Raw genomic sequence first — 25936 nt, forward strand, 5'->3', positions numbered from 1 at the left:
AGGCTTTGACCTATCAGATTCCTCACACTGTGCACGCCCATTCATAATAAGCGAATGGTGTTGTTGACAGGGATTTGGAGGCTGTTGATTCTCCTGGCTCTGACGGTTTGATATACGGTGTCAATCATTCAGATTGACCAATGGGGTGGTGAGCTATAGCCCCACCTATAATGTTGTGTTGCTGCCAGCTCTGACATCATTATGCCGCACTACAAAGATTGTTTTTAGAAACAGACGAGCACCTGTCTTCGTTAAAATAGTTGTCTTAGATGTAATACACACCTACGGAGACATAAGTGAAATTAAATGAGTTTTGCAGTGAAAAACCTCACATGGAACAGCTGTGCCACTTTGGAGAATCCTGACCATGTTCATACTAAAGCCTGTAACTTTGATCTGCTTCACTTTATCAGCATTACATTTTAGCAGATATAATGTTCACATGTGGTCCTATGGATTTCTAAAGGATTGGACTTCATCTGCATTATTACATAGGAGATATTCACTCTGAATATTTTTTTTTAATTATGTTTTGTTCTATCTTCATTTACTCTGACCCAGTAACACCTATATGTGTTACCAAGATTATTCATATAGACCTTGTAGTTGCAGAAATGTACTCTTTTCATTTTGTGCATGTCATTTTTGAGTGGGGACATGCGAAAAGGGCCTCGAGCTTAATGGGTTGGTCAACTGAGTGTCAGAACCGGATTAATGAAAGAAGGGGGCCTGGTCTGATGAATTATGAATTCTTTTACATCATGTGGACGGCCAGATGCATTGTTTACCTGAGGAATAGATGTCACCAGGATTCACAATGAGAGAACATTGCCCAGAGCATCACAGAGTGCAAAACCTTGGGTCCTGGGCCTTTTTGCAGATGCTATGACACGTATGAACACGTACCTGAACACTGGCAGTACGCACCATCATGTCAAAGGTTTTCCCGGATGGCAGTGGACCCTTGCAGCAAATTGTGCACAACCTATGACAATAAAACACATTTAAATCCATAAGAGATTCATAAGTTTAGTATGTGTAGCGAGTTTTCACAAAAAACGTGTAGCCTGTCTCGTCCAGCCTCGTCCAGGCTCTGCTCAGTGGTTGCATCTTCTGCAGCACAATGCATTAAGTGCAGAGATGGCAATACCAACCATTCCTGTTTATTGACTTTAGAAAGATCAGCCATGTGTGCATAAATGCACGCATATGTGAATATTCATTCTCATTTTGACCAGGAGCATTGATATAGTACAGAGGGATAATGTATATAAATTTACACTCCTACACAAAACGGTGGAAATAACTACATCTTCTCTGAGGCATCAATGCATATTTATCAAGGCGTAGACGCCCTTGGCCACATACTAGCGCCATTGCAGTGGAATGGGAGTGAGCTGATTGTCTGGTGCAGAGGGATCGCCCTGAGTCTCAGTCTACTCTGCATGTTATCATGATGAAAAGGAGTGCGGCCGACTTCAGTGTCAGGCCACAGAGGCTGAACCTCTCTTATCACCTGTGTGCTGCACAACAGTGAGAGTTATCATGGGACTGGAGATGCAGCTCTTGTTTGGAGGTTGAACATATTATATCCGTCACCATGCAGGACATGGCCACGTACAAACAGAAAGAGAGGTTGCAGCGAGAAGACTAAAACAGCTCACTCTTGTTTCACATTAGGGGCCGACTCCTGCTTAGGTCCATATTAAGGATGTTAAAAGAGGCCTTCATGTGCCCGTCTTACTTTGCGCCTGCAGAATGCTGCATGGTAAACAGAGGGATGGCTTCATTATTACCTCCTGAAGACGTGCAGACAAACAGCTCACTACAGCTCTAATCACATGCAGAACAATTAAGGACCACCAAACAACAGCTTTTGATTCCTTTAAAAAAAACAACACCATATATAGCATAAAATAGCCATGAAGCAAACACACTGCCTTGTGTAGGTCCATCGCAGATTACTCATTAACTTCAGTACTTGACAGTGTTATGTCCTTGACCAAATCAAACTCTCACACAAAAAGCTTCGCCTTAGTAAAGAAGGAGAAGCAAAACCAAAACATAAATAAATAAATTCAGCTCTTTGTAATATCTGAGGCTCTCTCACTGAAGCCAGGCACATCATAGTGAAGTATGTCCTCTAAATAATTGGCGAGTAACCTGTTAGGGGCAGCAGCTGAACATTGTTGGAAGTCGCTAATGAATAGTCTCATAACCTCTTCCTAGGTTAGATTAGAAAGATGCCATTAACATCACCTCATCCGCCCGGACATCTGACGCATGAAAGGAGAGCCGTCCATCCAGTAATCATCCAGTTGGTCTCCTTTTGAGCAGGGCCCTATCAAAGTCTACTTTCATCTATGATGTGTGACTTCCTCAGGAGCTGGTGGAAACTTCACTAGGCGGCGCACCAGGGTCTGGTTCTGTCACGTTATGTCAATGTTTTTGTCGTTGTCGGTTTCAATTATAATCCTGCCTGAAAAAGCCCTCACAGAGAGTGTGGTCTAATGTATCTGGTCCCAGAGGAGGATCCACTGTCTCTGTCCACAAGACAACGAACACAACGAGTGTGTGAGGATCTTTGCTGTGTTCATGGACGTAACACTTCAGCTACTTTATGATAAATCATAATCCAGTGGAAGACAGAGCAGTAATCTGTTCCCTACTTAATCTAAAACAATGTCTTGGATTACTCTCATTCGTTACACAGATTTGATTTCAACCCAATTTTCCTTTGAACATTAATCAAGGGAAACAAGTTATGATTTAATGAATTAAAAATTGTCTGAATGGAAACAAATCAAGTAATCTATCTCTATCTTTTTTTCAACACTCGCTCATCTTTAAATTTGACGAATGTATTGCCGACGTCAGCAGGAAGCAAAGACTTGACAATTTTCTTTTTTTGACAGGCAGTGATTATTCCATTAATTTTCAACCTGAAAAATGCTCTTAACATGGTAATCATGTCTAAGACGCATCATATGGTATTTTATATTGTCATATCGCCTAACCCTGATCACAGTGACACCATCTGGAAACCTTGCTATTTAGTCAAAAGCCAACATTTATTTAAGTGTCTGCACCGTACTCATATAGTCAGAATAACACTATGACACAGGCTTATTACAGTGTGTACACCCAACTAATGATTTCTCATCGATAGATAAAATATCAACACATGGTTCCTAACAAAATGTGCATATCCCCAAAACAACCCTCAGAAAATGAGGACAGACATGTATTTTCAGTTTTTAAATATTAACACTAAACCTTCAAGAGGAAGCCTTTGTATTCCGATCATACAATCCAAAAAGCTGTCTTAGCACTGTTAAAATCTCAAACACAACTTTACTTTAGAGGAGGCCCCTCAGCCGAGGCAAAGTGATATGTCTGTGGAATGTTCCCAGAGGAGGCTTTCGACTCTTAATGTGGCTCCAATGTGGTGAAAACCATTCATGATTTATAAGTTACCACTTGTTATTCTCAGTGTTATATTTACATGAATGTGACTGAGACATATTATTAATTCACCGGAGAGCTGTCGTGCATGTAAACATCCATATTATGTTGTCATTTGTCTAAAAGACTTGATTATCTGCCAAATTTGATATTTTTAGAACAATTTCACCCGCTATGTTCATTTATGACTAAATCCCCCAGAAGCATCAGTTTTATGAAATAGTGTTATTCAAACAATCTTTGCAATTCTGCATTCTGGCCTATTTGCAGAACGCATTTCACTATGTACACATTCGCGATATAAAAAGCTAATTATATGTTTAATTTATTTTGAAAATAATTTAAAAATGTAATTAATACAAAGGTGGTGTCAACATCAAGGCATATGTAAGTCATTATGTGTATTCTCATCTGTTTCCAGTGCAATGGATGATGTCAATAAACCTGATGTCACTAATAGAGGGTGGGGGTGGGGGGGCATGTTGACTAACAGATGTCTAACACACATGTATGTGATATACAAGGTCTCTTATGCTTGGATTCAGCTGAGGCAACTGGCATAAAAGCTCAATCTCTGGACACCAGCCAGTGCTAAACACACTTGCTCCCTGTTCTGCTCCTCCTCCTTAACTTTGGCGAGCAGTGGTCTGTATTCACATGAGGGGGAGGAGGGACAGTCACATGGGTGGAGGCTTGGCTGGAGTTGGAAGTGGGGAGTGGGTAGAGGGGGACGTAGCCCCCACCAACCCCACCGACAACACTGCACAGACCAGGGATTCCAGCATAGGCCATCTGTGAGGGATGAGGAGACATGGCGGTGGCAGATTCTCTCAACAGGAGCAGTTCCCACAGCCCTTCACACTGTTGAGAATCTCCTCCTGCAATTTTTTCCTCTCCTCCTCCTTCTGGGACAGGCGCTCAGCCGATGGCTCGGGCGAGCCCTTGCTATTGTTCAGGATTTTGTTGTTCTGGGTGTTCCACAGGTCTGCGTACAAGCTGCCCGGGGTGCCGAGGAGGGTGCGGTGGTCGCCCCGCTCTGCCACTTTACCCTGGCAGAGAATAGAGGGTTAAGAGAATTGAGGAAAAAGAAGAAACATAATTTAGCAGAAAAAATGGCTGAGCATGTGAAGTGAAAATTAACACAGAGTCCTATAGTTAGCATCTCTCCATGACCACACAACAGTGACCACATTCTCTGCGGAGTCGTCGCCCCCCCCACCTAGAATCCCTGCCGCCTCCCCAACAACTGTTGCATTTCTCTCGCAAAAAACCCAGCCACGCAGACACACGCGCGCATCCACACGCAACAAACACACATCCCTCCCACACAGTGGAACACAAATGAAGGCACCCTCTTCCCCCACCTCCCATGAGCATGCAGAGGTGTTGGCATCATCTTTAGTGCACCCAAGACAGGCACGTGACTGCTTCCGCTCGTTATTTTAATGAGCACCCCAGGCAGTCCTCTGCTGGTGACACCAGCAAACGCCATGGCGACATCACACACAAACATGCCTCCTCACCACAACCCTCTGATCCCTGCCATCTGACTCTGGGAACATGGAACAAAACATGCTCACTCGCCGCAGTTCAAGGAACCTCTTCTCATTTTATCCTCTCTGACTCAAACGCCGGATGGAAAATATCACTTCACTCCTGTTACATTTCATATTAACTTCTGATTTCCAGATAATAACTGACTTCTCTCCATCTCTTTTTGTGCTTTACAGCGTCTACAAGTCCTTTACATGCTGCAGCATTTTCCTCTTCACTTAAAGATTTGTGAGATACACAATACAGTGCCAATGCACCAAAGAGATTCATTGTTTCCACATAAAAAAAAAACTGTCTTCGTCTCCATGACACCTCTAACCTGATTTAAACACATCTGCCTTTAAACTGCATAGAAGAACCATTTAAATAGCGAACTCCAATGAAAGACATGTTAAGTCCTGGATAATGCCTCATCAGCGTCTGGGAAGCTGGCCCATACATTATTAGTCACCGAGACAAACAAGACACGCCATCTGACCAGACAGCCAGTAGAGTCTGACTGCTTTAATGAGCCCTTATGGAGAAAATAAAACATTCACTCCAACTAACAGTGCCCTGTTGTTGTTGAAGCTAATGAGAAAAGCTAAACAAAGCACGTTTTTATCACGTACGTTACGGAAAGGTAACTGAAAATAAACGAGTGGCGAAAAACAGGCTACTTGTTGCTGGCACATCCAGTGTGCGGAGGGTCAAGCAGAGTTCAGACTGTCATCTCTCCCTTCAATGCAAAATCGTCTAATTGGACTGGCAATTAACACAGTGCATGTTTTTAACAGGAAACTCTGAAACTTGCTGTAATTTGCTTTTATGAAATTGACATAACAACTGGAAATGTTAATGAGGAAAAGGTGCAAGATCAGGTAAAAAAATAAGTGGATGAGTTCTTACCTCATTGAGCACTATAATCTCGTCTGCGTCTACGATTGTGGAAAGCCTGTGAGCAATAAACATTGTAGTCCTGTCCTTCACCATCCCCTTCATTGAAGTAAGGATGTTCTGGAAGACAAAAGACAAATTATTACTCTGTTAATAAGATTTTCCCAGCTTGGGATGAATAAAGTATCCATCTATCTATCTATCTATCTATCTATCTATCTATCTATTCTCCCCTAGTCCAAAGGAAAATCGTTCTCCTGGTTTGCAATGATGTTGGTCTGCAAACAAACAAACAAAAAATTATAATAACAATCTAAAAAAGTGCCTGGATTATATATATATATATATATATATATATATATATATATATATGAAATGTACTCTCAAACTTTGATTTGAAGAAGCGGCTAAGTCAACACAATGTTGCTCAGCAACATCTACCTTCATATGTTTTTCTTTCCAGTGTTTACATATAATAATTTAAAAAACCCACTTGTGATGAGAAGCCACAGAAAATCTCAATTAACAGCCACGTCTACTGCCCCGCTCTGTTTCTCCAAGTTCAGCGAGGACATGCTGAACTTTCTCATTAAATGTAACATTTACAAAGACTGTGTAGTTTAAGCTGAGCCGGAGATTAAGTAGGAGAAAACAGTGGCAGGTGGCAGAGGAGAACATGTGGGTAGAGAGGTGTGTGTGTGTGTGTGTGTGGAGGAGGGGGGGGGGGGGGGGGGGTGGGGTATGCCACAGCAGGTATGTGGCGCAGGAGTGAGCTGACTTATTGTAAAAACCTACAGCAGGCAAATGAGTGGGTATTTGTTCTGATAAATGTGTATGCAGTCACAGTTAAGGTGTCAACCTATACGTGCAGTATGGCTCAGCCACCAAAATGAGACAGGGCCAGACTGCAACGGACAACAAGGGCTGCAGAGATGATCATTGGAGCTGACCTCCCCTCCATCCAGAACCTGTACCGGTCCAGGGTCAGGAAAAGGGCAGCAAAAATCTCTGCAGACCCCTCACATTCTGGTCACAAACTGTTCAACCTCCTTCCCTCTGGTAGGCGATACAGGGCACTGTTCGCCAAAACCCGCCGACACAAAGACAGCTTCTTTCCCCAAGCAGTCACTCTGTTGAACGCTCAGAAATAGGCCCCACCCACACACTGAACAAAGTCAATCAACACTGTTCTGCTCAACTACCTGCTCAACTACCAGCATGTATATTTCAATCTTACAATTACAATATTGTTATTAATATATTGCCATTACACTGAACTGCCTTGCACTATATTTACATTTATATTTAAATCTTAAATCTCAGACTATACTGATATTGTACCATTCCTTCCCTCTCTTCAATTGTTATTGTATATTTTTTTGTAAATTTGTATATTCTATTGCATTGTTATACTGTATACTTAACAGTATTTTTTATATTTCTTACTGTCCTTTTTGTTTTTATTCTTTATATGTTAAGTGAGTGTTGTACTTTGAGAGCAAAGTTTAACCGAGTCAAATTCCTTGTTTGTTTACACAAACCTGGCCAATAAAGCTGATTCTGAGAATGGGATTATATGGGTACGTTATGTGCGTGTGTCTTTGTCTGTCAGTGTGTGTTTGTTCATGCACCGTCAGGCCCACCTCTTCTGTTATAGAGTCGAGGGAGGAGGTTGCTTCGTCATATAGGAGAATGGGTGGATTCTTCAGTATGGCGCGGGCAATGGCAACACGTTGCTTCTCCCCCCCTGAAACAACAGCGACAGACGTCGTCAATAAAAGCAAACCAGGCGGGAAAGACGAAACATTGGAAAGATGAGACGATACAGCAGGTTTCTGGCACTTCAATTCAGTAAATACGAAGTGCCAACACTCAAGACAACAGTAATACTACAGGCATCAGACTTTAACTTGGCTGTGAAGAAAACTCAGCAGGATGCAAAGAATTCTCCCACTGGGTCTGACTTGGCCTTTATTGCATATGAGCTGTGTGTGGCCTCTTGAAAGTAAGCAGCGTTCGGCACATATGAATATTGCTGCCAGTGGAGAACAGCAATGAAGGAAGTTGGGAGTCACTAACAGCCCAGACTGCCCACCTCCCTGAACAGCCCCACCCCCCTCTAACAAACTCACTGGCAGCTGTCACGTACAGCAGCAGTGAAATTATAAAGAAGTTAGTCATGTCTTTATTTTGTCCGTTCACTCAGTCACTGCGCATAAAGAAATCTGCGCTGCCGGTAATTGCGTCTTGAATGTTCTGTGAAAGTGCTCACACACACACTTTGTGTGTACCTGGACTAAATGAGTTGCAGAGTGATGCAAGGAGCCAAATACAACACAGTGTAGTGTTGCTGCATATCAAGTGAGGCAACATGCCAAGTTCCTACACTACACAGAAGAAAAGGATAAAAAAATGAAGGTGCCATCAGAGATTACCCCCCAAAGTCCCATCATGACTTAATGTCATGAAGAATGTCACATTTGATCATTAGATGGATTTTTAATCATTACCTATTTTTTAAAGACGACAGCTCATGATCAAAGTTTTAAAACCCATTTAAAATATAATTTTTATGCAGGAATTGAAAAGAATTTAGAGCTGTGAAAACTATACTCCTACAAGGTAGCATCTGGCAGTCTCTGTGTTTATTAGTCCTCTCTCACAGGAGGAATCCTGTAAACTACCTTTGTCAATATATATCCTGGGCAGCAGAAAGACGACATTCAAGATGGTGAGTGAAAAATTTAGGCCATTGATCACCGTTTCATTTCTACTAGTACCTTCATGCAAATAACCAAGCGCGTGAAGTCGGCCTTCAGTTGTTTATCAGAGAAAAACTGGCATAAACAATTATTAAAATACCTTACGATCAAGACTAAAGTGAGGGTATTCTGGGTTGGACTATTTCTGCTTTCACAAGATAGTCAGGGAGTCAATAAAAAGATCAATAATGTAATGACATTCTGTTTAAACAGTCCATTTTATAAAAAATTTAAAAAATCTTCATAATTTCTAAATAAAGCAACCTCAAAGAAAAAAATAAATAAATCAGCAACTATTGCATAAAAGGATTATTCAAATATAAAAACTTCTCTGGTGGTGGCTTTTAATTGTTTTTCTTTATGTTACCAGTTTGCTTTTGGATTGTTGATGCTTTAAAGAACCATTTATTAATCAGTTGATAGTTTAAAAAAAATTGCTAATCTATAATGAAAATTATAACAAATAATCAAAATGTTATCATATCCAGCTCCTCCCGCTAGTTATTAAGACAATGGTTGGGTTCCCCCCCCGCCCTCAGCTTTGACACCATCCAGGGAAATACACAAAACACACAACTAGATCAACTGTTGTGTTGAGAGACCATATTTTCACAGCAGTCAAAATGGTGCAGCGAACCTGACAGCTTGAGGCCCCGCTCCCCAACCTGGGTGTTATAGCCATGGGGCATCCTGAGGATAGCATTATGGATGCCTGCTAGACGTGCCACTTGGTACACCTCCTCTGGTGTAGCGTTGATGTTCCCATACTGCAGGTTGTAGAAGATGGTGTTGTGGAACAGAACGGCATCCTGACAACAACATAATTAGATGGAGAAAAAGAAAGAATGAGGCTTCAGAGAATGTTTTTATATTGCAGCAGAGACAGAAACAGAGGACTGCAGTCACTAAGACCAGGGCAGGAGGGAGGAAGAGACAGAACGCAAATGACAGAAATACTGTTCATGTACCATCTGTTCAGATCAGCCTCTGAGCTCACTGCAGTGAAATCTTAATGGAATTCAGCTTATTTCTAATGCTACTGTTAACTATTAATGCTACATTCTTCTATGCTGCCCCTTTCTACTATGTAATTATCAGAATAGCTCTGAAATGTACTTTTAATTTGTGGTGAAAAATTGTAAAAAATGTAAAAAAAAAATTACATTGTAGGTGGTACTGATAAGAATAAATTGTTTTTGGGTTATTTTATTGTGTTGGCGTGTCTCAGACCTGTGGTACGACCCCCAAAGACTTCCTCAGGCTGTCGAGGCCGACGTCTCGGATATTCTGCCCTGCTACGTAGATGTTCCCCCGCTGAGGCTCAAAGAAGCGGAACAAGAGGCGCACAATGGTGCTCTTCCTGCAACCAGACGTGGAATCAATCGTCAGCACCAATCTGTCTGTGAGCTGCACACCCACAGTCTACTGATGATATGATCGACTGCACCTACAAATGACATGGCACACTCCTGGCTAAAGGTTAACACTCAGAGTATTTCTGTGAAAGCTGACCCACCCACAACCGCTGCCACCGACTATGGCCACCTTCTTCCCAGCAGGCACCTCAAAGGACACTCCATTTAAGACTTTTTGGCCCTCCAGGTATTCAAAATACACGTCCTCAAATCGGATGGTGGCCTCCTGTGGTGAGACGGCTAAAGCCGGGGCGAGATCTTTCTCCTATAGCAAACCATGAGAGGGTTAAATCAGTTGAAACAGAAACAGAGGAGATGGATACAGAGTAGCCACAGGCAGAGGGGGCCCAGCATGATGCAACGTTACTCAACACCTTGTAAAGACGGATAATAGTGGAGCACAGAAGCCGACACTGACTGCATACAGTCGAGGCATTCACATCAAATTCAAACAAGAGGTCGTGTCAAACCACCATTTGAACCTTCACTCGCTGCCCTTCACAGTGACTGCAGTATCAATAGGCGTGAAAACTTTCGGAACATACTGAGCTGAGCCACAGCGCAGAGATGCAGTCAAGGTCAGCAGCGAATTAAAGCATGTCCCTACCCTCAGAGTAAAAACATGCTCCGCTCCATTTCTATGCTACCTAATAGCAAAAATAATCACACACTATCCTCCTCAGCCAATTAATACAAATAACTCACAGTCGATTAGTATGGACAGATGATGGACACCCCCCCGCCGCCATGAAAAAAAAGCCAAAATAATTTTAAAAATTGTTTTACAGCTACATAATAGGCCAATGTGGGCTACAAAAAATAAAAAATAAAAAATAAAAAATAAAAAAATAAAATAAAGCAACATTCAGACGGTAATGGCCTGCTGAGCTGTGCCATTCCACAGAGAATCACAAAGGAGAGGAGCATTACTGATGAAAAATAAATACAGAAAAACAAACTGGATGGACTAATTTCTCCTTCTGTGAATCCAGACAGGAGACGGGAGCAGCATTTATATTGTTAAGCAGCAGGTGCACATTTGTGTGGGCGTGTTTGTGTGTGTGTGTGTGTGTGTGTGTGTGTGTGTGTGTGTGTGTGTGTGTGTGTGTGTGTGTGTGTTCTTCTGACACAAGAAAAAAATATGAAATGACATGTCTCACAAAAACAATTGCTAGAAACACCAGGCTCACATGTTTGAACTGTTTTGGCAAATGTTAATGGTTAAAGAGGATGAGCTGGTTTTTTATATGTTTGAATATGACTTTAAACTTCAGAGTTTATTTAACACTAATAATACCAAGGAGTTGTGACTGGAGCTTGGTCAATTACTAGATTAGTTCAACTATTTCATTTTAAGAATCATTTGTTTGATTAATTTAACATATATTTGTTGGTTTCAGCATTTTAAAAATGAAAGAATTTATGTTTTCTTTGTCATATATGGGAGCAAACTGAATATTTGTGGATCCTGGACTGTTGGGTGTATAAAGCAAGTAAGTTGTTGTCACCTTGGGCGCAGGGAAATTACATTGGGTAATTCATAGACACAGTGATTAATGGATTAAATGAAGAAAATAACAGATTAATCAATATAGAAAACAATCTTTGGATGCAACCCCAGTTGGCACTGGAAGACGTAAAGGAGGTGTTGAAGAAAGCAACATTGCAGGGAGTGGACTCTACAAAAAAACATGCATTGCAGACAAAAAGCAAAAACCTAAGAAGTAACAAAATCATCACAAAACAAAACAAAACAATTTGAACGGTTTAGCTCTTCCTTCCTCATCATGACAGTGCTCATTTACTCAGTGTTTAGAGGAGCTCTCACTGACTGAGCAGATCCTCTGCACCAAAATCACAGGCAGAACTAAAACAATAAACCTTTGAAAATATCACTACAGTGGGGCTGTTCCATCCTAGAAGATCACAATCGGGTGGAAAACTAAACTACACAACTCAAACATGCTTTTGTTTAGTTACATGGAAAAACCTCACTCAGATTAATGACAAAAAAAACTGTACGCTCCATAAACGCATTGAAAATTAAAATGGCTTCTGATCAAATAAATGCTCAGAATAAATAACAAGAAAATTGCCCATCACAGCTCCACAGCAATCTGTATATCCACCATATCCCTATATAGATCACACTGATGCTGCAAGTCAGGTCAAGTGGAAATCGATGAGGAAGCACCTGAGTCAAATCAAGCACGTAACTACTAGGTTTGACAACAACCTATCATTTTTCTCAGCACATGACAAGCATCCAGAGGAATAGCTCAGGCTGGTGTTAAAATCTTGAACCACTTGTGCAATTAAAGACCTTGTACGTTTTTTTATATATAAGTTCATCTCCACTGTTCTATTTTGTTAGATAAGGAGAAAAAAAAGAAAAGGAAAAAACTTTGCAAATCACAGCGTCATTGTGGATCGGAGCATGTCAGGTGAAGAAGGTACCTTGATCCTGGTGTCGATGCTGAGCAGTGTGAAAAGAGTGTTCATGTCTATTAGGGCCTGTCTGGTCTCTCTGTACACTGTGCCCAGGAAGTTGAGAGGGAGGGAGAGCTGGAAGAGCAGACCGTTCACCATCACCAGGTCTCCCACGGTCATCGTACCTATGACAGCAACAGAACAACTTACAGAGACACTCTATTGTGTCATCCATCTACCTTTGGATACATGATCTAAAGTCTCAAACCATTTTAATCTTTGAAGTTATTAAAGCAGACAAAGCATTTTATGGACTGAATCCATCTCCACCCCCAGTGATTTCAATTTCTGCTTCAAGGCTATTTTATTTCCTATTCATGCCACTTTTTCATGATTGTTGTGAGGTGTGTTTCTTTCTGTCTTCCAAATGCACTTTTCCCCCCATTGTCCTTGAGACACAGATCATAGGCACAAAGAGGTAAATTCAGGTCGGGTGATACAGTATGTATTACAGGGATGGGATCATTTTTAAAAACTCTTAAATACTCCAAAGCCACTCACCTGCTGCAATGCCCTTGCTGGCCAGCAGCATGATGGTAGTCAGGCCAACACTGAAGATGACACTCTGACCAAAGTTGAGCATGGCGAGCGTGGATGTGGTTTTTAAAGAGGATGACTCATAAATCTTCAGGAATTCATCGTATCTTTCAGCTTCATACTTCTCATTGTTGAAGTACTGCAGCAGAGATGAGAAACATGAAGAGAGGGAGGAGAGGAGGGAGCACAGGGCGCGGAGACCGGAGAAGGATTTACAAAAGGAGAGAAAGTGTAAGTTGAGAGAGAAAGAGGGAGAGACACAAAATACAGTTAGGGTTAAAGGTTAAGGAAGCATGGAGAGGGGTGTCAGGCAGATGGACACTTAAGCACAGCCTGCCTCAAGGCCGCATTTGTTCTCAGTGACCCCTCTGGGTGTAGTCTGGGTCTCAGTTGGCTTCCAAAGCACTTTTTCATTTCTCTGTATCTTCATCTACTCCCCACTGATCTCAAAGGACGTGGAGGGCGATGGAACAAAATCCAGAGTCTGCATTACTAAGCAGGCTGCAGATCTGAAGCTTTGGCAGAGGATAGTGCTTGTGGCAAAAGAAACGTTTAGAAAATATTAGGCAGTCATGATTGTAAGAAAAACCCTCAACAACACTTGAAAATTAAACAGGAATAATTAGACCAGTAGCAGCTTACACACAGACACCCGCCAACATAGCACAGATAGCTATCTTAAGCGTCACGCCACACACTCATTTTGATTAAGACATACAGCTATCATTTAACGAGAAGAAGCCTCATGAATCAGCCACAAGCACATCTGTTATATTCGGCCCATAAAACCACAGCATAATCATAACAATGACCCTCCTCAGCTCTGCTGCCAATTACCTAATATTGCTGTTTGTTTAGTTTGCACTATTGTTTCTCTGCTCGTTAAGTGGGCGATTTGCTTCTCTAGCTAACGGCAGTGGTGCTGTGCTGCAACCGCCTTACAACTGATTTGCATAGAGGGAAATGCAGGGAACCGGAGAGAGAAGGAAAGAAAGGCAGCACATGGAGGACAAACCGAAGCAGCGCAAGGCACCGTGTTCAGGTTCTCATCCAGCCCTTTGTGGAAGTGGAACGGATTTCTGAGTGGGCGGAGATCTAATTACATATGCACACTCACAGCTCAGAGTGATGCTAAATCTGGCCGCATTGACACAGATGACACAAAATAACAAAGAACAAAAACGTTAAGAAAAACGGGAAGCACAATAATACAGCCAAAGAAAACAACATGGGTACCAAAATGTATCTGGATCAGTACACAAAGCAGCTGAAACTGGATGCTGATTATGATTTAGGTGTAGCAGTGAACGATGAGGTTACCTAGAAAGAGACTTGAAAACAGGAAATAAGATTTAGGATTTAGGATTACAGTATCAAGCAAAGTGAAATGTGTTGAGCAATGTTCATTCACGCCACATCACAACGGGTGTCTGTGAGAGATAACCTCACCCTACACCTACAGTAACCCTCAGCCGACATCTCCGGAGGAAGACACTCAGGTCAAATGCACAATTGAGACACATTTTGTGTCACTGTATAGTATATACTGTAATAGTCCTGAGTCGTCCGGTAATAAATGCCTCATTGTTTTATAGACACTTTGAAAGCAAAGAAAAAAACATGAGGAGAAATATGAGCCAAGTAAATGAGCAACAGAAAACAAATCAGCAACTGTATAAATAATAATAATTTTTTTCAAGCAAAAATCTCAGCTTTTACCTATTTCCCTCTTCTCGATTGTGATAATTGAATGCTTTTCTTTGTCTTATGTGAAAGTAAATAATTAACCTAGTATACACGCATGTGTGCCGGAGGAGCGACACGTTACTAACTTTGCCTTTTCACTACCGTTCAAACAAAATGGAAGCAGAATATACACACACATATATATATATATATATATATACACACATATATATATATATATATATATATATACACACACACACATGTATATATATATATATATATATATATATATATATATACACACACATATATATATATATATATATATATATATATATACACATATATATATACACATATATATATATGTATATATATATACACATATATATATATGTATATATATATCTCAGTAAATCAATCACTACATGACAAAAGGTTCCATGACCATATTATCAAACCTGTACGTGTGGAATCACAGTGGTGAGAGACTGCTGCTCTATAATAACTAGGTGGAATACAATGACCACTTCTGAGGGAACCAAGGGCAGTGACTTTTCTACCCTTTCAGCCATGATTGTCACTCCTCTCACTCAGAGACATTTCAAATTCAGCTTGTCCTTGCTTTGACACAGTGTGTGGTGGTCAGAGAAAAAGGAAAACAGAGACAGGGACAGCTTTTCTTTGATTAAAAGTCTATCAAGCCAGTGAAATATTATTAAGTAAATATTTGTTCACATTTATGTGCCTGCCCACAATGAATAGAAAAAAGGAGGTAAAAGGGAAGGTTTGATGAAGGGAGGAGAGGTGGTGATGAGGAGGAGCTGAAAAGAGGGTGAACAGTGTGTGTTTGTGTGTGGAGGGTTGGATCTCACCTTTACAGTCTCATAGTTGAGAAGAGAGTCGATAGCTGCATTGCCTGCTTCATTGTCTGCTTTGTTCATCTCTATCCGGAAACGAGTCCTGCGTACAGACACACATGCACATGAAGTAAGCACCTTCACAAGTACGTACCAGAAGCGTGGAGTGAATCTAAGTAGTCTGGAGCAAGTCACCTTACAGTCGAGGGACGTGTGTATTTGACCCAACTGAAGTTTTGAGATTTGAACGGTTGAAAGAATCGTGGAGGTTTTCATAGAATTAATAATATGATACATTTCAGAAAGAGTGATTTGTTCAGGGAATAAAGTACTTCAGTGTTCACAGAGGAGATGGTTACAGTAGTTAAAGGTATAATACTTATTAATTCTAACATATCTGAAAAGGGCACTGCTGGGTGGAAGGAAGCTCATCATTTCTGTCATGGTGAGGAATTATTTGTAGGAAGACCCTGTGACCGCTTTTTGTGCCTTCAGCAATCTCACTTTCAACCACCTTGGCCATCATATCTACCACAACCATTTTTTAAAGTGTTTGGTCAGGACCTGCTTGGCGGTCTCTCAACAGGTCAGTGGATATTTTTTTCTGTATCATGGTTAGGCAATTCAAAGCGTGTTGATTAGTTTAGACGCTTGACAGGCAGTACAACCTTGTGAATGTCCTCCAGAACCAAGTTACCTAAAACCTGGCATCCCTTTTTTCTAGGGAACACAATGTTGGGCCATATTCAATAACAGTTTTGCATTCTTATCTTAAATTTCTCTTACATTTGTTCGTAAGAACTTGCCTCATCGGATTCATCAAACATTTCCATTTTCAGAAAAGTGTGTAAATGACCCATGTAAACATGATGAATGCCACATGTGCGTATTTGAGCTAAGGTGTACAAGGATAACAAATTAGCATAATTAACTCCCCAATAATACTGTATAAGGCTTCGCTTCCTGCCCCATGTCAGGAAGAATTCATTCATGAAAACCGCATCGAAGAGTAAAAAGAACTTCACAAGATCCGAGATTGAAGTTCTGCTTTCAGAGAACCAGAAATGAATGTATATCATTGCAGTGTCAGCAAGAGTCAAGTGACGGACTAAAAGCTGTTAATTCTGTGTCACCTGTGAGTCGCATTGTTAATGAAATAAAGATAAAATGCTTTAATACGAAAATGGCTGCAAGGAGATCAAGGTCAAGTCTGAGTCACTGATAATGATGAAAACATAAGAGGCGATGTTGCACAGGCATGTTTTCTGTTGGTGCTGGATCAGTACACCTTTGTTCGTTGCAATACCATACAATACACAGCATGCTAAAATAATGTGACATTCTCTGGCGTGCAGAGCAGCTTACTACCAGCTGTGTTAGGCACATCCACCTGGCCTTCACAACTGCCAACTGAGACGTGCGCTCCCCTGGTCATTGCACAACAACGTTTAAAATAAATACATTCAGAGTGGTATTATAATTCAGAATGTCCACATAATGAGATGTTATTTCAAAATGTATTTTGCATTTTATATATTTAATTTAATTAATATATCTAAAATTGCTTCGACATGATGAAAAACAAAGATCCATTAGTGAAAAACTAATTTATGAGACTCCTACGACAAGTCTGGACTATTCACTCTATTTAAGAACAAATCTGCTCATAAAGAACGTAGGATGTCATGGAAGGTTTCAGAATTCTAATCTAATTCTGAGAACCTTAACTAAGAATATATCTGCAGCTGAACTTTACAAACACAAGCAGTAAAACAACCAATGGAATTACAGGCAGTTACAGAAAAAGCACAAACATCCTTGTTACCTCCACTGAGTGACGAGAATGGTGAAAAGAGTGTATGATGTTAAGGTGCCCAAGGCCACTGCAGCAAACTGTCCACCACACTGGTAATACTGCAGAAGAGAAAAGCACAGTTAAGGCAAAGGATATTTTACAAGGTGAGACTCAACGGCTTCGTGATAGAAATATGAGCAGCCACATCAGGCCATCAAGCTCCAACACTGGCGTCATAACGTATTCAGAGAGCGCACTGTTTTTGATCATTCCACTATGAAATTGAGTGTTACAAATGGAGGGGAAACTACAAGAGGTAATCGTGCTAATGCTTTAGCTATTTGGGCAATGGAGTCTGCCCTCATTACAGGCAAGCTGACATTATGGTCCAGAGTGGAATAATAGCAGGAAGCTATAGATGAGCCCTTCTTTCAGTGCTGGCCAAGGAGGGGGGCATCTGTTTAGGGCATACTCTGCAGGAGGACATTAAGCTGCTACAAAGCTTTGGGATTCATCATTGACACTAATGGGATCTGTGTTGCCACCAAAAGTTCATGGGGATTCATATTCCATTTAGAATGTAAATGAGACAATTTCCCCAAAATTAATTTCCGTATTATCCGCTCTGAAGAGTGTCAAGGTGATGGACCGTCCTGTGCCAACATTAAGGACCGGAGCGGTGACCAGCAACATGAAATAAGAGCCAGGAAATTGTCGGCAGTGTTTCTGGTAGTATCCTACAATAACTTCATGGCAGGAGCAAATGACTACCAACATCTGCGTGTCAATTTCACACTACAACTCACCAAGATGGCACTGACGAGGCCCATCTCAAAGACTGTGGGTCCTAGATTGAAGACGATCGCACTGAGGATGAAGGAGATGCCTCGTGTGCCGCGGTCGATGGCCTTGGACAGCGCTCCTGTCTGGCGGCTGAGATGGAAACCCAGGTCCAGATTGTGCAAGTGGAGGAAGACGTTCTTGGCGATGCGTCGGATGGAGCTCTGGGCCACCTTGCCGAACACAGTGTTCCTCACCTCGTTGAAGAGGGCAGCACAAGACCGCGACAAGCCATCTGGGATAGCAGAGGAGATGGGGAGTTTAGCACAGCAGCTGTGAAAAGCAGGGAGGCTCAAATAGTGGGGCTGGGTGCTAGCTAGTGAAAATGTATCCCCATCCCGAACCATCAGAACTGTTATGGAGGAGCAAGATAAGAATCTGACCCATACCTTTCCCCTCCTGCAACATGAACTGTAACAGTTTATTGAGGGTTGAGGATTGTCACCTGCTCTAAAGTAAATATTATGAGGTGGCGTGGCCAGTTTTCCCACATCATCTCTGGTCTGCAAACCCTGCAATGCTACAGCAGCAACCTCGCCAAGCCTCTGTAATTACAGAGCAGGATGTTGTCTATCTGTCTGTCTGTGCGTGCGTGCGTGTGGCAGAGCGCAGACCACATGTTTTAGCAAACATTGTGAGAGGGGGAGGAGGATTTAACAAGAGAAAAGATGTGACAATGAGTTATCAATGAATATTCTTAATTTCACCACTAGTCTAAACTTTCTCTGGCTGAACTGCAATGACGAGGCTGGATGCAAGCACCATGGCCTTTTTTCTTAAGGATGAGAGTTTCAGTTCAATAAAATCACCAGTCTAATCTAATCCAAGAAATAACTGTTATTTGATTACTTTCATTTTTCAAACTGTTCTACAAGTAGATGGCTTGCATGGCTGTCAGAAATTAATTTTAGTATGTGTTTAAATGACACACGGCCCTCCTGTGGTGATTTCCCTGAGCTGTGTCAACACACGACTTTTCTGCTGAGACCAGAAGTCAGGTTAATAATCGCTCTGTTTGCTGCTCTTCATAGGGCTGTAATGTGGTGTTAAATAGAAATGCTCATGTAATGAACAATGTGTACATATTTGACAAGGTAGGAAGAGCACTATACAACTTTTTCATCCAAATTACCCTCGTCACCACATGGTCATAATCCAGGCCCTGAATGTCGCAAATAATAATAATTTAAAAAAAAATCACAATTCCTTTCTTTAAAAGCATCTCCTTCATTCTTTCTCGTCATCTGAGTTCCTCCTATCTGGAGTCCTGTTCATGTGCTCCAATTATTCAACAAACAGCATTAGTGTGCAAGACCTAAATGGGCTCATTAAAATAAGTGGTAACAGGGCAAAGTGTACATTGTATCCAAGCTGATCTCACGCAAGGCCAGAGTGACTTGCAGGGGGGGGTGTCAGGTTCACAATATCTTTTTTTTTTTTTGCTTTTCATCAGCAGCTCCAAGTTGAAAGAAAATCCTTTCATCAGGAAGAAAATTCAAATTCACGCTACATCTCGGCCATGAAACGGAGTCACTCTTAGGAGATGAAGTTAAAGAAATATCCCTGGCCTCTGTGTAGCTCTGAAAAAATATATATAAAACCACTTTCAAAAGGATATTAGCAATTTCTTCCCCACTGCTTTCAAAATGTATCCAGCTCTGTTTGCCTTGGGAGCACACAGGTATCACACTGAAAAGTCGTCAGCATTCAGGAGAGGGCCAAATGGATTAATAGAAGTGAACATGGACAGAGCAGAGCACATAATGTAAATAATAAGAGGGGGAGGCAGAGGTTGCGGAGCGGCATTGATATGAATGTGTTGGGAAAGGTCATCCTGTAGATAACAGGCAGTCCCGCAGTCCCCTCTGATGAGCGCGGCACCTGCCAGTGCAATACAAGTCTGGGACTCACAGCCAATCAGCACGGCCGTTGCCATGGTAGCCACAGTGCTTGGCGCGTCATTCAGGTTCAGCATGTGTCCCGACATCTGGTTAAGCTCGTCCACTGCATACTTAAACATGAAGGGCACCATCACATTGGTGAGCTGGAAAGGCGGGGAGGGAGGGAGGGAGGAGAAAAAAAGGAGAGGGCAAATAGTTTCAAACAGCCCATTAGATAGACATACGCTCAATATAGTCCAGTGCCATTTACTCGCCACTGGTCCTCTGTAGTGTCTCTTTACATTATCCATGTATGTGCTCACATGCTCTACATCCATTCATTCATACATACATATACCTGGATGCACATGAATAGGTAATATTAGATTCACTGCCTAAACTCACGTATGGTATGCCGTGTGAGTGTGTATTCTTCTCGACTGGCTCTGCTGGTGCTTCCTGCTAATGGAGCTGAAATGGTTATTAGGGCTAATTAAAAGCACAGGGACAGCTGTGTGACTCAGGATAGGCGGTCCGCAGTGCATTAGGACAGCCAGAGAACACAGCAGCGCACCAAAGCATTTTTATTTGAAACCCATTTCATTTGAACCTCTCAACCCCCGAACACATGGGAGGGCTTTTTTCTCCTATTTTCTTCTTCTTTTTTTGTACTGTTTGTTCCATTAGCCCTGTCAAATCGACCTGCATCATATAATTCAGACAAAATAATAGTTACAATAATTATATATAAAAACTTATTCGTTGAATACAGGTCAACCCTCCTCGGACTGTATAAAAAAAAAAAACTAATAATGGTACCATTCATACTGCAAAGGTTACATCTCCAGGGATCTAGCTTTATACACGTGTATTATACAATTGACAAACAAAAGAAGTCTTTTGAGCCCCTCAAGAAAATTAAAAACAATTTCTGCCACTCTGCTACCAAGACAACAGAACATTGTAAAAAAAACAACAAAAAAAAACATGTCCTCAATTTTACCACCAACACATGATAAGGTTGGTTGTGCTCTTTTAATCCATTAACACAGCCAACACCGCAGATTAAATAGACACCGTGTCTATCTGTACACAGAGACATGTCATCTCATAGTAGAGATATTGTGTCAAGTAATGGAGAAGAGGCTACGGGCTATCAATAATTAGCTTAAGCATATAGCATGACACAGATGGAGAAGGCGCCATTCGAGGAGGGTAACAAAAATAAGAGCCTCTACATAATCAGTAATTTTAAATCAAAATGTCACTGATAACGTGGAGTGCAGACAGGTGGTGCAGTGTAACCACATAATTATTCAGCTGATTTAAAAATTGCATCCACACTGCTGGTGGCTTCAGTTCAAACAGGCAAACTGGAGATATCGAGTCTAAACCCAGCCAAGCAGGAAAATAGTAGAAGATTGGTTTCCCCGTGTGTGTTCCCTCCTCCTCAGCATACACTAGAGGGAGCCATGCTGGGGGCAGCAGGACATGTTTATTTAGGAGCTGAGAATGTGTGATTGTTTTCCAGGGTGTAAATTAGAGACCATCAACAAAGGTTGAGGAGATACATCATCCACTGATTGATGGTGGCAGTTAATACAGCTATCTGTTTTAAATTCACCATGTATTTAACACAGGTTATTTATAATGTAATCATGGTGATCACCCATGTTGCTGAGACAAGACATCAGAGCTGAGAAGTCATTTGATTAAGCAAGGATGTATGTTCAATTACAAATATATCGTCTAAATGCACCAGTACTTTTGGTTTGAAGTCTTACATTTAACACAACACCATGACTACAGGAAATCTTCAAGATAATCGACAAGTGCATTTAAGGAATTTCAAGAAAAAGAAAAAGAAAAGTCCTGTTCCTGGGTAATGAGTCTCAGTTTTTTCTAAAAAGAAAAAAAAACTCATCAATCGAGCATGTTTGCAAAAGAAAAGTAATCTTAACTTCTATAAAGAATATGTCCATCTGGGCCAATACAAAGCAAATTTAACCTAAAACAAACTATAACAATCATTTGGAAACTATCCCCCCCCTAAACACATATCTGAGTAATATCTGTTTTGTGTCTTAAATAACAATACAGGCAATTATAACTGGAGGGGGTCGTGGTTTCTCCATCTGTTTTTGTTAATATTTTTTAATCACTTTAAATCAGTGCTATGATCATGTTATGAGATAGAGTATTCACTGTTCTTCTCTTGTCTTCGATTTTTTTTTACCATTTAAATATTCTCTATTTGACCGTATTTACATTAAGGTGCATTTTGATGAAAGAGGAGAATTTTAGCCAAAGCAACAAGTTTTTTTAGAGTGGAAGAAATCAACAAAGCATAAAATGGAAGTAAAACTCAGTGTTAAACAAAGGGATTAATATGAAACAGGGACTGTATCTTTAATGTTAAGTGGCTTAAGAAATGTATATTGAGTTTTGGGGTATGCATAAATAACACTGGTTACCGCTTGAGGTTGAATTAGCTCCATACAACAAAGACGAACAAAGAAATAAAACAGGAAAGAACCTCTTTTTAATACCCGTGTCACTGAAGATAACCTTACCTTTGTTCCAGCGAGCAGGCCCAGAGAAATGACAACACGGGCTCGCAGGTCTGGTCTGTCCTTTGGCCACACGTAAGACAGCATTGCAGATAGGATCTTGGGTGAATTCACCTCCTTCAGCTGTGGAGAAGAAAACAAAAGAAAAGCCTGACCTTAGATGACAGTGCTCCGGGTTTGATAAACTAGCATGTCCTGTAAAGTACTGATCATATGGGTACTTACTGTAATGTTTATTTTTGTGAGCATTACTAAAAATTATTATTTTAACCAAGTACCGCAACTAACTTGCATTTTGAATTCAAAGTGACAATTACGATGACCTATAGATGGCTGGCTGGGCAGATACATGGAACATCAAATGTCAATGGAATTCCCTTCGGAGATCTAGGAGAAGCTACAACAGCAGACTCCAGGTGGACCTGGGTATTCAGCCTGACACTACAGGGCCTGGGAGACACCTGGGCTGTCATCTCAGCTGAGGTTGAGAGCCCACCGGTGCCAACATGGCTGTTTACCCACACTCTACCACCCACCTGCCACAGGGATTCTCCGCAGGCCAACGAATATGCAGTAAGTCCTCTAATCCGCACAATATGGAGGCACCATGTTACAGTACTGCTATATGGCAGCGTCTGCAATTAAATTACTGTAAAACTGTGCCCAACACCTGCCTTTAACCAAATACAAGCAAGCTATATGTCACTTCAAAGAGAAGATAAACATTAGCAGTTGAATGGATTGCTGAAAGTTTATGAACAATATGTGCAAAAGACCAATTGATAGATTGTTTGTTTATGAAAAAATTGTTCAAGTCTGCAGCTTTCTGAGTTACATTTTTCATATTTTAAGGACTGTGAATAAGAGATTCCAGTTTCTACTCTTTACTTTGTCATTATGGGTTTTTGGGTGTAGATTGTAGGGCAAAATTTAGTTTTTCTGAATAAAAGTTTTACATAAACTTATAATGTGTAAACAGGCTAATCTAATCAAAAACCATAGTTGAACGATTTGTTGGTAAATGAAAGTTTTCACAAACTTCTGTCATGAGACAGTCATGACTGCAGTCACAGAGCTTGGGTAAGGAATATTTTTGTCTAGATAGAAAGGGAAAAATTATGATACATTTTAAACCTTTGCAATGTCTTTATTAGATTTTGTCAATATATACTGTACACTGTCCATTTATCAGCCTTAGAAAGCTTATACAATTCCATCGGCACCCCAACTGCAAGGCTGGAAAAGACATCACTTTTAGCTTTGGTATATTGAAAATGCCATTTGACAACATTTTTTACATTCTTAGATGGATCAATACTGAATATGAACAGACTGAGTTCACTGCATTATTTTCTATTCATGATGTGCTCTTTATTGAGCATGCATATGCAAAAATCACAAATAGTTTCAATAACTAACACCATAAAATAAAGTACTGTACTCACCACATTTTTTGGATCGGCACTTAAATTTCCTCCCGCACTTCCGTGCCAACATGTCCGTTTGTCTGTCACCTGTAAATGCTGTGGAAACAACATACATTTTTATTCTAGGTTGGATTTTCATATGAGATGACTACGATTCACAACATATTTTCCACAAATACTTACTTTTGCTGCCTCCAAAATCCGACGACTGTTTTCGTTCCTGTGTGTACCCCATGTCGCTGTTCGTACGTATGGAGGGGAACTCAACTGAAACACACAAGATACTCATTTAAGTGAAGTTTCTATTGTGATTTTAACATTCAGGAACACAGACAGATGGTCCACAAAAGGATCAAATAAATACGAAATGGCACAGAAAAGTAGAAGAGCCTTTCAAAAGGCTGGAATCACAAAATAGTTAATATATATATATATATATATATATATATATATATATATATATATATGTATATATATCTGCACTACTTTAGCTTAAAAAATATTGAAACAATGAATCAATTATCAAAATAGCAGTAGTTTTTTCAATACTTTTCTGTCAATCAACTCAACTGATCCAGCTTTGACAAAATCATACATTTTAGTTGGGGTACCTTTTCTCTACATTAAATAAACGCCATTGTCAGTTTAAAAAGTTGTCCAAACTAATAATGCAGTGACCCTCAGTGGACAAAACTTGCACCTTCTATTCACCTCAATATAACTGTACTCATCCTGTGCCTTTTTCCTCCCATACGTGTACATATCATCTACATGCCTCGGTTTTTTCTATGCTCTACTATTGTTTGTATTTTACTGTATTTATTGCCTGTCCTTTTGTCTACCTCTTTTTGACCTTTTTGGCTGCTGTAACAAGTAAATGTCCCCTGTGTGGGATCGATGGAATTCATCTCATCTGATCTTACACACTTCTTGATACCTCAACCTTAAAAAAAAGGCCTTGAGTGTAAATCATCTCGTCATGGAAACTCTGACCAGTTTGCTCTTCACGAGCTGGGCTGGTTAGATAGTACACATACAACGGAAGTGAGTGTTTGTTGAACAGGGCATTTGTCAAACAATCAATAACAGACTGGGACCACGTGGCGACCATTACGTCAGCAGTAACGTGTGTGTACACACACACATTCTTATCTAACGTTGACTGACTCCCGTCGACAGCACGTGACTCGGAGCACTGGCATGACGCCGCCCGAACACTGTAAACCCTGGTGTTAGAAGACACCGAACCAATGTTCCCACCGACGACGCATTCACATCACAGCCCGGGAAATGACTCTCGTTCACCGCCGCCATATGTTGGCATGACCTCGGCCACGCCGGCCGGCCAACCAACGAGTGTTGACAACCAAACCACCATGTGAGCTAACTTCGCTGAAAGTTCGAAGCGCTCCCCCCTCTCTGTCCTTGCCCGGTGACACCTCGGCCTCTCCGGGGCCAACCGCCTCCCCGCGGCCCTCGACTCACCGCGCAGGTACTCTGCCGTTTGTGGTCGGCGCCGTTCACGCAGCGGCTTCTATTCCAAATGTGATATGAGCTCGTCTGTCGAAGGACGAGCGCCAATTTTCGTCTCTGGAAGTGGAAGCCGCATTTCAGCGGTGCCAACATCGGCGCCATGTTGACGAAGGAGGAAGGCGGCTCGTCGACGCGCCGGGTACGTCACATCCGGTCGTCGTCGACTGACTGTCACTTTCTAAGCTAGCAGGCTAGCAGGCTAGCAGCCCCTTAGCGGCTCCTCGACTCGACTCTTCGGCGGAA

General features: G+C 41.2%; 1 protein-coding gene across 1 annotated transcript; it reads right to left on the bottom strand.

Annotated features, from left to right (window-relative positions):
* Window positions 1–3050: 3050 nt before the first annotated feature.
* On the bottom strand, window positions 3051–25811 carry abcb7 (ATP-binding cassette, sub-family B (MDR/TAP), member 7). The gene is made up of 16 exons (XM_035649204.2): window positions 25646–25811; window positions 24344–24427; window positions 24179–24256; window positions 22737–22856; window positions 20195–20327; window positions 18250–18518; window positions 17474–17562; window positions 15664–15751; window positions 13064–13238; window positions 12530–12687; window positions 10174–10337; window positions 9888–10017; window positions 9295–9466; window positions 7539–7642; window positions 5908–6015; window positions 3051–4514 (listed from the first exon to the last, which is right to left on the bottom strand). Exons 1-16 carry the CDS (start codon window positions 25793–25795, stop codon window positions 4296–4298), a joined length of 2241 nt encoding a protein of 746 aa, XP_035505097.1. The 5' UTR covers window positions 25796–25811; the 3' UTR covers window positions 3051–4295.
* Between the last annotated feature and the right edge of the window lie 125 nt (window positions 25812–25936).

This window comes from Scophthalmus maximus, chromosome 9, assembly GCF_022379125.1.
Source record: "Scophthalmus maximus strain ysfricsl-2021 chromosome 9, ASM2237912v1, whole genome shotgun sequence".
NCBI lineage: Eukaryota > Metazoa > Chordata > Actinopteri > Pleuronectiformes > Scophthalmidae > Scophthalmus > Scophthalmus maximus.